The sequence below is a fragment of the Artemia franciscana genome, chromosome 14 (assembly GCF_032884065.1).
Source record: "Artemia franciscana chromosome 14, ASM3288406v1, whole genome shotgun sequence".
NCBI classification, from domain to species: domain Eukaryota; kingdom Metazoa; phylum Arthropoda; class Branchiopoda; order Anostraca; family Artemiidae; genus Artemia; species Artemia franciscana.
The window spans coordinates 33,506,831-33,519,504 of NC_088876.1; the positions used below are offsets into that span (position 1 = coordinate 33,506,831).

The 12,674-nt window shown below is 35.4% G+C and overlaps 1 protein-coding gene across 1 annotated transcript in view; it reads right to left on the reverse strand.

Moving 5' to 3' along the window:
• Positions 1-6,339: 6,339 nt before the first annotated feature.
• LOC136035611 (stomatin-like protein 2, mitochondrial) overlaps positions 6,340-12,674 on the reverse strand; it is a 45,691-nt gene continuing 39,356 nt past the window's right edge. The window contains exons 8-9 of the mRNA XM_065717497.1: positions 7,752-7,880; positions 6,340-6,505 (exon numbers count right to left, since the gene is read on the reverse strand). Coding sequence (XP_065573569.1) covers positions 6,410-6,505; positions 7,752-7,880 — 225 coding nt within the window. The 3' untranslated portion in view covers positions 6,340-6,409. The remainder of the gene's footprint in view (positions 6,506-7,751; positions 7,881-12,674) is intronic.

The following is a 12,674-nucleotide window of genomic DNA, read 5'->3' on the forward strand; positions in this document are numbered from 1 at the left end:
AAATACGCAAGAGTATGGAAGGCCCTGTACGAGACCCGAATAGACGTCTTGAAACAGATCCAGAAGATGCGAGGAAAGTCTGGCCAGACCATTTTCAGACGCTCCTAAACCATCTTCCCCTCTAGAACCACCAACGATCCCTGATATACCGCTACTAAACCTTCCAATCAGCACAGACCCTCCGGATACCGCAGAGATTTGTATGGTGACAAAGCAATTGAAAAATCGACGATTCCCAGGCAAAGACAGAATCACAGCAGAAATGCTTAAATCGACTGTCATTCCCTGCATGACCCTGTGGATCAAATTCTTCAAGACAATTTGGGAGTCGGAAAAGGTGCTAAAGATTGGACTAGAAGTATCTTCTTCCTTTCAATCCCAGGAAAGTTGTTCGTTCTCTAAATCCTTAACAGAATAAAACCACATCTTGACAGACACCTACGCGAGCAGCAACACGGCTTCCGTCGAAACCGCTCCTGTACTACCTCATATTTGTCCGCAAAATGCTGCTGAAAGAAACCAACGAGGTGAGAAGGAAATTTTACCTTGTGTTCATTGGTTTTGAGAAAGCTTTTGACTCAGAAGATAGAGCAACACTCGGGAAAATACTCTCACATTACGGAATACCGGAAAAAATCATTAAACTTATCATCGCTTTCTACAAAGATAGAGAATGCTGTGTACAAACTGAACAAGTTAATACCAGATATTTTAAAATAATGACAGGAGTAAAGGGGGAATGTGTCCTCTCCCTCCTACTGTTCATCCTTGTTGTTGACTTCATCTCAAGTAAATGTGAAGAATATTGGTGAACCGGCCAAACTTGGAGATCTCAATTTTGCTGACGACATAAGTCTTCTTGAAACTTGCAAACTGAGTCTGCAGACCCTAATAAATAGTCTTAAAGATGTAGCAGAACAATTTGGACTAAAAACCAAGACAAATAAAACAAAAAGCATGGCTACAAGTGGATATCTTCTTGATATTAAGTGGGGATGACCGAATAGAGCAGGTAGTTGAGTTCAGATACCTGGGCAGTACAGTCGAAAACACTGGCTCAAACGCAAGAGAAGTTCAACTTAAGTTGGGACAAGCACACGAGACGGTTAAACATCTCAGACGAGTTTGGAAAGCTCAAAAGTACTCTTTTAGGGTAAAGCTACGACTGTTCCAAATTAATGTTGTCAGTACTGCTTTACGGATATGGAACCTTGTACCTCAATCAGTAACAAAAGAAAAAAAATACAATCATTCGAAAACACTTGCCTAAGAAGAATGCTAAATATAAATCTGACCCAGAGGATAAGAAATGACACCATCAGGCAACACGTACAACTACCTTTAATAACAGACATTATCTGTCAACGTGTGTGCCGTTATCTTGGGCATGTCGTCAGGATGGGCAGAAATCGCATGTCAAACTCCATTCTCTTCTGGCAACCAGAACGATCAAGCAGACGAGGCTGTCCTAGAAACACCCAAAGACCTTCACACAGAAGAGACTTGTCAAGTATACATGCGTCCCTACAGCCCAAATGGGAAGACGTACTAGCTGCAGCAAACCTCCGAGATGACTAGAGACTTTTCGTAGATACCCTAGGTGCCTCTGGAGACACAGGAGGAACTAAGGTCTAAGGTAAGGTATAGTAGCCAATAAGCGGAAAGTTCGACCGTCGTCTGTTGGCCCGGATGTACAATGCTATGGTTTTCCCCCATTATCTGTACCTTGGCCCATTTTAGCGCATTTTTACGACTACAAAAAAACTGAAATTGTATTCACTCTGTGCAAAGTTTTAGCTGCGTTTACCACCATAGACAAGGTATGTTACGCGCCAGTACAGTGTTAATAACCCCGAAGAAGTGGTTCTGTCACAAATTGATCGATATAATTCGTAAAGTTCTACCCCCCCCCCTCAACCCGTTGGCCAATGTTTCACAGAAGTAGTCGGCATTTGTTCCTGGCTCTTGCGTTTTTGTCAGTTTTGTTTTCAATTAGTGTCTTTTGTTTTCTCTGTTGTGGTCCATCTAGTGTTGTAAAATTACCGTAAAGTAAAAACTCGGTAAATAAAATTGATAAAAATAAGATAAAATTGGTAAAATGAGGTAAAATAAGTTACTCTCTAGGAAACACAGGGTAAAATTAGTGTTTTAGAGTTGCCATGTAGCTGTAAGACCAGCTAAAAATTTCTTTTGAAGAATCTTTTTCAGATTTTCATAAAAGTGTTTAATAATTCTGATTTTCCTGGGCTTAAAAAAGATAATGCCCCTCCATCTAGAGTTTTATTAATCCAACTAACTGTCTAGCTTATCCCTTTGGTAATCTTGTGTGTAGGGTAATACCTCAGCAATTGGATAGTCCCTGATTTCGGACATTCATTTTGTAATGATGATAATAAAAATGTAATTAAATAAAATCAAATTTACCATTATATGGGAGTAAAATCATATTATTTATTTTTTTCTACATTTAAACCTAGCAAATATTACCCTAACAGCCTTGCATATTAAAATGGCCGTGTTCAGCCACATCCTCATCTAATTTATATGTTATTTTTCATTTGTTTATAAAAGTACCGAATACAATTATAAAAGAGGTTTGCAACATTTTGATGACTTTGATTAACTAAGCACTGGATCATGAGAGCGGAATATTCATCACTTTCTCAGTCGTTAAGACTGAAATTGAAAAATTTCAACGTTTCAATTTCAACGTTTCAACAATTTCAAAATTTCAACTTCGTTGAAGAATTTCAACTTCGTTGAAAAATTTCAACGAATTTTTTTTGCAAATCTAGCTCCTCTCCTTTAGACTTAGATTCTGAAAGGTGACCATGGCTGTCCCGAAGCCCCACTCCTAAAAAAAAAAAACCTGGATACTGCCCTGACTATATATCATTTTCTACCTCCACCCTCCCATCGTCTTTCCCTTAGAGCAAATTTAGTATTTATCTGAAGATTTGTTCAAAACAGCTGCTGAAACATAATGGCCGTTAAACGATTTTTATTAAGATTTTATAATTAACGATTTTATTTTATTATTAAACGATTATAAATTTTTATTAAGAAATAAAAATTTCTTTTAAACACTGCAGTGTAGTCAGTAACAACTCATTCAGAAGCAATTCGTTGAAAAGCAGGATAAATCTTAGAAAAGGGTACTGGAACTTTAGATTTCCAATTGACTGAGCCCCCTCCAAAACTTGTTCAACCGCCCGTTCCACATGAAGAATCCCTTGGAAAAAATAAATGAACGAATATTAATACATTGAACCCTTATCGGCGGTGACGTAATTTTGGTCAAAATTCTGGGGGGGGGGGCAAAGTTAGAGCCAATTTTCCCAAATCAAGTGAAAACTGAAAAATAAGCCATATAGTAACGTATAAAAAAATGACCTGTTCCCTGGATACTTGAATTATACACGCTTATCTTAATTTTGATAAGATTCTTGCAGAGACCAAGTTTCAGCTGGGGGGAGGGAGGCTAAATTAGGTCTGGGGGGTAAACTTGTATCTGGAGAGGGCAGTTACCCCCCCATGCCCCTTAGTAAATTACGCCCCTGCTTATCGGTCTTTACTATGTATAATGCAACACGATTGCCTCTGACTTAAACAGGAGGGTAAAAATTTCAATTTCCCTTCTAATGAAAATCCTTGGATTATCCAGGAGTAAAATTAGGGGGAATTTTACAGGGGGGGGATAAACACTGGCTCCCGGGGACAAGACGGCATGAACACGAGATTTCTCTGAGACGTGAAATTTGAAATATCAATGAGGATATTGATTCTGCTTTCGCCCTGCATATTCATTATTTTAGGAAGGGAATTGAAATAAAAAAAAATCCACAAATAGAGACCTTGCTTTAAATAGAGATACTGGAGATATTCTTATAAACCCAATTTATAGTAACTTAATAACCTTGTAACCTTGTATAATAATATGTAGTAACCTTATATAGATAATAATATAGTAACCTTGCTTTAAATAGAGATACTGGAGATATTCTTATAAAACCAATTTATAGTAACTTAAAATTAAAGGATTCAGATAACATTTTTCTTCAGTTTAAATTGAGATCACCTGACCAGACTTTTAATGAGAATTAGGAAAGTAGTCAAGCAAAGTCAATCACTATGCAGAGGGTTCTTGCCCAATCTAATTGATTAATAGTCTTTAATTTATTCTGGCTTGGTTTTTTGGTTTGTTTGATTCAGTCTTTCTTCAGATCAGTTAGAGTTAAATCAAAAGATTAGTTTTCCTTCTTTTTTTGAACACTGTAAGACATCTAGCGCGAAAGTCCCTGACAATATATCTGCCTCTATCATTTTCGATTCTTTTGTGTCCGCTGGCTGACATTACCCTCAATGTCCTCGACTATTTCGTTTTATTTTTTTGTTTGTCAAATGTCAATCCTAATTGTAGTCCTTTCTGTCTTTAACAGTTCACAGAACTAATGTAATTTTTCAGCTAAAATTTTGCCATTTTAAATTATAATTAGCTGTACAATAATACACTTTATCGTTCTGATAACAAGAGACCTAAGTCAGACAGACCCTATTTTGAACGGGGAACACAGCTGTACACGAAAAAAAAAAAAACCATATTCAGTGCTTTTTCTGCCAGCCTCTTCGCGTTTTTGTGCTCTGAAAATTGCAAGGCGTCATAATATATGTAAAATACCGGTAAAATATGGAAAATTACAGTAAAATACGGAATTTTATCGTGACCAATTTTACAAGTTAAGACACTAGCACCATCTTTTTTTTATTTGGCGTGCATTAGATGCATTCATTCAAAATCTTTGGAATCCAAAATTGTAGAAGAAAGATAGTCCTGTGGTGGTGCAGTGGGTTTGACCTTAGCTTGGTAATACGGGACCCAGAGGTCGAATCATGCTGCAGGAATGCACTGCAGGGCCGACGCAGGGACCTTAGTAGTCATGAAGCGTCGTTAATCCGATACAATACAATAGAAGAAAGATGAGTTTTCCAATTTTTAAGCAGGTTCATATCATCTCTAGAAAAAAGTCTCCTGGAATAGGCATGAGAACTTCGCTGGAGACTCAGGCGTAAAACAAGGCGACGTCCTATCCCCCATCGTTTTCAGTTATGTAATTGACGAAATAATGGAGAGAGTTGTCTGCAAACACGAAGGAGTAACGGTTGGGAAAGGTGTTCAGGTCACTGACAGACTATGCTGATGATATTGCCCTCGCTGAATAAAATCCACTGAAAACCTAAATGATGATGGACAAAGGTGCATACTACTCTCAAATGGCTCCCACAATACCATATATATCGCAATATATCCCGCAATATCCGGCTCGGCGAATGAAGAGACATGAAACTAATAATTTCAGTGATATAGGTATCTAGTTATTTTGGTACAAGTTACATCATGGCCAATATCATGAAATCACGGGTTTCACAGGTTAAAGTTTATAAGGTTATCTCCCTTGTACCCCCCCCTTATAAAAGTCATCTTTATGTTTTCAAATATATCATGCAATTGGAGATACATCATACAATACATAGTTAGACACATACGAGCAATACTATGTCATAAAGCTGAACAGAAAAAGTAGATACATTGAGTTAGGCCTCTAGTGAGAAAACTCCTAATAGAGACAAATGAGGACATGTGAGGGAGTGTTGAGTCTGAAACATACCCTTCAACATTGACTAAGGAGCTTTTCAAAAGGTCCCCAGACAGGGTAAATATTGGATTTTGTTGGAAAAGAGTTGAACATTGCCGAAGAGAACGATCAGAGTCTGAATGAAAATTTCAAAAGGTAGGTACCAGTAAATCGAGTTTCGCTCGAATTTTTTCGAGCGAAGCAGTTAGAATTTTTGAACTTTTTAGTCAATTAGAAAATTCTGTGAGAAGAAAATCCTGTATTGGCAGTAGTAAAATTTCAGTGTTAAGAGGCATTAAGACGAGAATTGAACCACTCCTTATCTATATCTATACATTGGGGGGGGGGGCAACCCCCCATTGCACTTCCTGGATGAAGGGCCAAGAAACGGAGATCAGCACCGCCGGTACGGACTGTAAAGTCTAATGCCGTATCCTTTACCCTTTTTTCTTTTATCTATATTACCCTGCTGATCCTCCCTTTGAGAACAGCTCAGTAATCGGTCTTTGGCAATTATAACAAAAGTGTTTATAACAGAAATTGTCGGATACGACTTTGAGCCAAAAGTGTGACAACCGTAAAAAAACAGAAAAAAAATAGCCATAAAAGAAAGTCTAGTCTTAAAAATGACCATATTCTTGGATGCGACCTTTGCTATGAAAAAGCGAGAAACATCAGTTTAGGTAGTGAAAAGAACGCATACTAATTCATAGCAAGATATTTTATTTTGAAAGTTGTCTTGCTGCCTATATAAATTAAAACAAAATGCATAGAGTCTACTTTTCATCGTCACTTATATATTCACCACGATCATATTCTTCAAGTTTTGGTTTTTCATTTTTTGATGCCAAATTGGTATAAACAGCCATTGCCTTCAAAATAAAAAAAAAATTAAGTTAATGAAATATAGATAATACAAGGAATATGTTATGAACAGTGATTAATTTGTCAGTCGATCAAGGATCGTTTTGACGTGGCTTCTGTTGGTCTTTTAAAAATACATGCATTGACCTCTATCTGAGGTCGCATTTTTCATTTCTGGAGTTTTGCAGAGCTTTAATATGTAATTCTTGTGATTTTTCTGAAAATAAAGAACAGATTTCATTTGTTTTGCAATTATTTCCACCTCAATCCACAGACTGACTGGCTTCGTCATGGTCTGAACTTATGGAATTTCAAGCCGATCGGAGAGACGACATTTATGGGCTGGTTTTTGGATGTCAATTTTCAAGCCAATCGAATTAATTTTCAAGCCGATCAAAGAGACAACATTTATGGAGTCCTTTTTGGATGTAAAACTTTTTCAGTCTTTTGGCCTGGGATAACCAAGAGCATCCAAAGTCCAGTCACTACTCTTGGTCAGGCCTCACTCACAACATTCCTTGAACTCGGGAATAAAAATTTCCGGCATAATGTACAAATGTACATAATATATTTTCTTCTTTTAATGTACTCTTTTTATATCAAAATTCTAATTTTCAGACAAAAATGAACACATTACAAAAATTCCGGTTATAGATCTATTACAGATAATATTTTCTGCTGACGCACTTGTTTTTATTGCTTTTATGAAAACAACAAATAAAAAAAATTGTGTTCTTAGTAATACAAATCGAAAAATACCTAATTAGTTAGAATTAATTACTTGGCCTAATTTAGAAATTATTTTTGATCAATTAAGAAAAACCATCTAAATTAGAATTTCAGAGCATAAACAAATTTCACGTTAATTCGATGTTAATTCAACGTTAGTAGCATAAAATCTTATTTTTATTAATACCAAATACGGTAAGCTTTCAAGCTTGTCGCACATTTTATTTATTTTATTTATTTATACCAGATCGTGTTCGATAAGTACAAATTTGTAACAAGATACGCATAACATTTAGAAAAAAGAAAATCCCCTAAAAAAAGAGAATGTGTTATTAATAAATAAATAAAATAAAAACAATTTACTTTTAATGATAACATCTTTCTCGAGGTTAGTTCAAAACCTCAAGCATTGTTATCATTAACAGTAAACTGTTTTTATTTATTTTTGCTGCATGTAATGCAAAATTATTTTGTTGCAAAGCAACTAGTTAAATCTCAAGAAAAAGAAGACGAAATAATACAAACCTGAGCAACCATGCTAGATACGTCTGAGGCATTTGCTGGCAATAAAATTGTATTGGAAGACTTGGCTAGTTGTTTAAACGCACTAACATACTGCTCAGCAACATTCAACGAAGCAGCATTCTTCCCTTCCTATAACAAACAGATAATAATATTAATATTAATTATTTTATAATGATTAAGACGCAATATCATACTGCTCAGCAACATTCAATGAGGCACCATTCTTCCCCTTCTATAACAAACAGATTATTCTTCCCCTACTATAACAAACAGATTATAATATTAATATTATACACTAATATCAATTATCTTATATTAACATTCGATTTTTAATAATTATATTAAATAAATTATACAATGAAGACGCAATATCATACTGCTCAGCAACATTCAATGAGGCACCATTCTTCCCCTTCTATAAAAAACAGATTATAATATTAATATTATAAATTAATATTAATTATTTTATAATGATTAAGACGCAATATCATACTGCTCAGCAACATTCAATGAGGCACCATTCTTCCCCTTCTATAACAAACAGATTATTCTTCCCCTACTATAACAAACAGATTATAATATTAATATTATACATTAATATCAATTATCTTGTATTAACATTCGATTTTTAATAATTATATTAAATAAATTATACAATGAAGACGCAATATCATACTCCTCAGCAACATTCAATGAGGCACCATTCTTCCCCTTCTATAAAAAACAGATTATTCTTTCCCTACTATAACAAACAGATTATAATATTAGTATTATACATTAATATCAATTATCTTATATTAACATTCGATTTTTAATAATTATATTAAATAAATTATACAATGAAGACGCAATATCATACTGCTCAGCAACATTCAATGAGGCACCATTCTTCCCCTTCTATAACAAACAGATCATTCTTCCCCTACTATAACAAACAGATTATAATATTAGTATTATACATTAATATCAATTATCTTATATTAACATTCGATTTTTAATAATTATATTAAATAAATTATACAATGAAGACGCAATATCATACTGCTCAGCAACATTCAATGAGGCACCATTCTTCCCCTTCTATAAAAAACAGATTATCATATTAACTTTATGCATTAATGTTAATTTTCTTATATTAATATTCGATTTTTATTAAGTGTATTAATATAAAATTATAAGCAGAAGAAGCGATAACATACTGCGTAGTAACGTTCAATGAAGCAGCATTCTTCCCCTACTATAACAAGCAGATTATAATATTAATATCACACATTAATATTAATTATCTTATATTCATATTAGATTTGTATTAATTTTATTAACATAAAATCATACAATGAAGATGCAATATCATACTGCTCAGCAACATTCAATGAAGCAGCATTCTTCCTCTCCTTTAACAAACATATTATAATATTAATATTATACATTAATGTTAATTTTCTTATTTTAATATTCGATTTTTATTAATTATATTAATATACAATTATATACTGAAGAAGCAATAACATACTGCTCAGCAGCATTCAATGAAGCAGCATTCTTCTCCTCCTATAACAAACAGATTATAATAATAATAACATACATTGATATTCATTTTCTTATATTAATACTAAATTTTTGTTAATTATATTAATAAAAAATTATATGATGAAGATGCACTAACATACTGCTCAGGGGCATTCAATGAGAGAGTATTCTTCCTCTCCTAAAATAAACATATTATAACATTAATACTATACATTAATATTAATTATCTTATATTGATTTTATATTTATATTAATAAAACATTATATGATGGAACATACTACTCAGCAACATTTAATGAGACAGCGTTCTCTCCTAAAACAAATATTTTATATTATTAAAACTATATATTAATATTATGTTTTTATTAATCATACTTATATAAAATCATATTAAATTTTATCAAATTATTTTACATTAAATTATTTATTTTATTATTACGAACAGCGGTAAGCATCAATGCTTGTCGCAAAAATTATGTCAAATCATATATGAAATCACAGTAATTATATTATTACTAATTAAATAGGCTAGTATATACAAATATTAATATAATAAGCAGTATTACAGTGTAATTGTTGCATTAAAAAAATAATTGAGTACCAAAGAGCAGTGAAATTACAATTGGTCGTTTTGGTAAAAGTGGAAACTTACACAACTGTATATATTTAAAAAAAAAATGAGAATTTTTTGAAATAATTTAAAAAAAGAGAATTATTTGAACAAAATAGATACGTGAATTTAATTTTTAATGTAAAATATCTCCACACAGAGTTGCGCAGTTCCAGTAGCAGTGGGTGCCAACTTAAAATAATCGACGTGAATAAAAATTTCGCAAAATAAGCTCAAACATATGGTACAACAGCTTAAGACAGTAAAACATCTTACAACAGTTTAGCTTTATGTTTCTGTGCGAAAAATGGTTCTTCATGGTAGAAATGATATTGACTTATGCAGTCTTTTTGGCTCTATTTTTGAATACTAGAATCACTCCTGTTGAAGCCATTGCTATGCCAAAAATTGACTTAATAAGGTTGCGTTTCCTTCCCACCGTTTTGGCGCTATCTATGCTGACCACGCTAACTACATTGAGCTTACTGCGATAAGGCACCGAAACGAAGGAAACGTGGATGCCGGGGAGAGAAAAATGAAAGCAGAAGGCGTACGGGGTGCGCTGTTTCGGTACTAGTGACAAACCGTGAATATTGTCCTTTGCCTAAACAAGTGTTTAAGCGAAATCTGGTGACAATCAAGATATCCAAAACACAGACTCTGAGAGATTTGACGAAATCCCGTGTGTCCTATCCAGGATAGCCCGTCCGTTTTTAAGCTGATAATGTCCCATAGGCCCACCATGAGTAATTTTCCCTTGGCTAACTGTTCATCCCTTTTTAACAAGATGGAAGACTTCGAAGTCCTGCTACGTAGCTGCAACTTGATGTTGCTACTGTGACAGAAATTTGGAATCTCGATGACGCTATAGGACAGATCGGCAGCGGTGTAGGAATCTATGTGCGGAAAGACATTTCGTGTAAACTCCCACCTGAACTAACAAATCCAGATCATGAGGCTACATGGGTAATGTGCCAAATTGCGGACTTGCGGTCCCATCGTTTTTCTCTTAATCAGATTGTGAATATTCCCACTCACTCGTCTGGCAGTACCCTTGATCTGATCCTTACAAACACTGAGGACCACATCCACCCCCCAACATCACTTGGACCAGTCGGCTTGTCTGATCACTACGCCCTGTTTCTCAAAGTTTAGAGTTCTGTGAGAAAACCCAAGCTTTCACAGATCATTACTAGACCAATAACTGACTCCGCAATCTGTAAATGTGGCCGCTGGATTGCCAAATATGACTTCCCCGAGGTTTAAGCGGGCGTTTCTCTTGAGCAAAGATTGTGCGCTTTCAGCTAAAAGTTGTACACCAAGTACCTCGAGATATTTCCAACAAAGACTGAGGTTAAAAGTGAATATGAAACCATGGATTACAGACTCCCAAAATGTGAGATGTCTATATAACTAGTCAGAATGTACCATCAGATCCTGAAGTGGCTTGAAAAGCAAGCTTGTTTTGTCAACCAACGGCCATCGACTTTCGCAAAGCTTTTGATCTCCTATCACACCTAGTGGCCTCTCAAAATCTGAAACGAATGGATTTTAAACGCTAAACGCTACCCACTGCGCTCGATCGAACCATGGATTACAGACTCCCAAAATGTGAGATGTCTATATAACTAGTCAGAATGTACCATCAGATCCTGAAGTGGCTTGAAAAGCAAGCTTGTTTTGTCAACCAACGGCCATCGACTTTCGCAAAGCTTTTGATCTCCTATCACACCTAGTGGCCTCTCAAAATCTGAAACGAATGGATTTTAAACGCTAAACGCTACCCACTGCGCTCGATTTTTGTCTGAAAGACAGCAAAAAGTATTTGCTTCACACGAAGAAGACTATGACTCAGAGTGGAGTAAAACAACCTGCGGTGTCCCGCAAGAGACGAAACTGGTAAGAATAACTTTCCTTGCCATCATCAACTACTTTCAAGTAAAACATAGCAGCAAATACAAATTTGTCAACAATTTGACACTCTTACTCGCCTATCTTCTTCATGGCAATGTCCCCACCAAGCAACTCCCCGAAATCCCTTTCGATCTACTAATTTTTCAGTGCTTTGATATGAAATTGACTGTTAACTCTGCTAAGTCAAAAATACTTAGACTAAACCCTCTAAAGAGAGACTTTACCCCCCCCCCCTGAAGTTCCTCTCCCTGCTGCGAATGAGGTGAAAATACTAGGTGTCATTTTCTCACATGATTGCACCTTTACTACCCATATTAATAGTTTGACCTGTAAAGCTAACGCATCTCTGCAAACCCTTTCAGAAATGCGTCGCTTCGGGTGCAACGCCCACAATCTTCTTCGGCCATACCTCTGCTGCGTACACCCCATACTTTAATATGCCTGTCTCGTCTGGGGCCTGTCAGTATTAAGAACCGCCTTTCTAATGCAGGAACTAGAGTCAGTCCAAAAACGGGCAACCAGGATCATCCTGAGTAATAGAGATATTTCCTATCATAATGCCCTAGCAACCCTTGAACTCCAAAGTTTGGAACTCCGTTTGGGTGACCTTACCCTGAGGTTTGGAGAAATTCTGCTGTCTGACCCTGCACACCGTGACATCTTACCCCCAGAAGCCCCGATAGTCACCCATACGAAACAGAAGCTAAAACTTGTGCCTGTGCGTGTTCGGACAAACCGCTACCAGAACTCTTTCGTTCGTTCTTTTACGTCATTATATAACAGTGCATAATAACATATTTTGTATTTCAACATCAAATTAAACATTTGAGCTACGACTGTTGTTTTAAATAAACCTTTCTCTCTCTCTC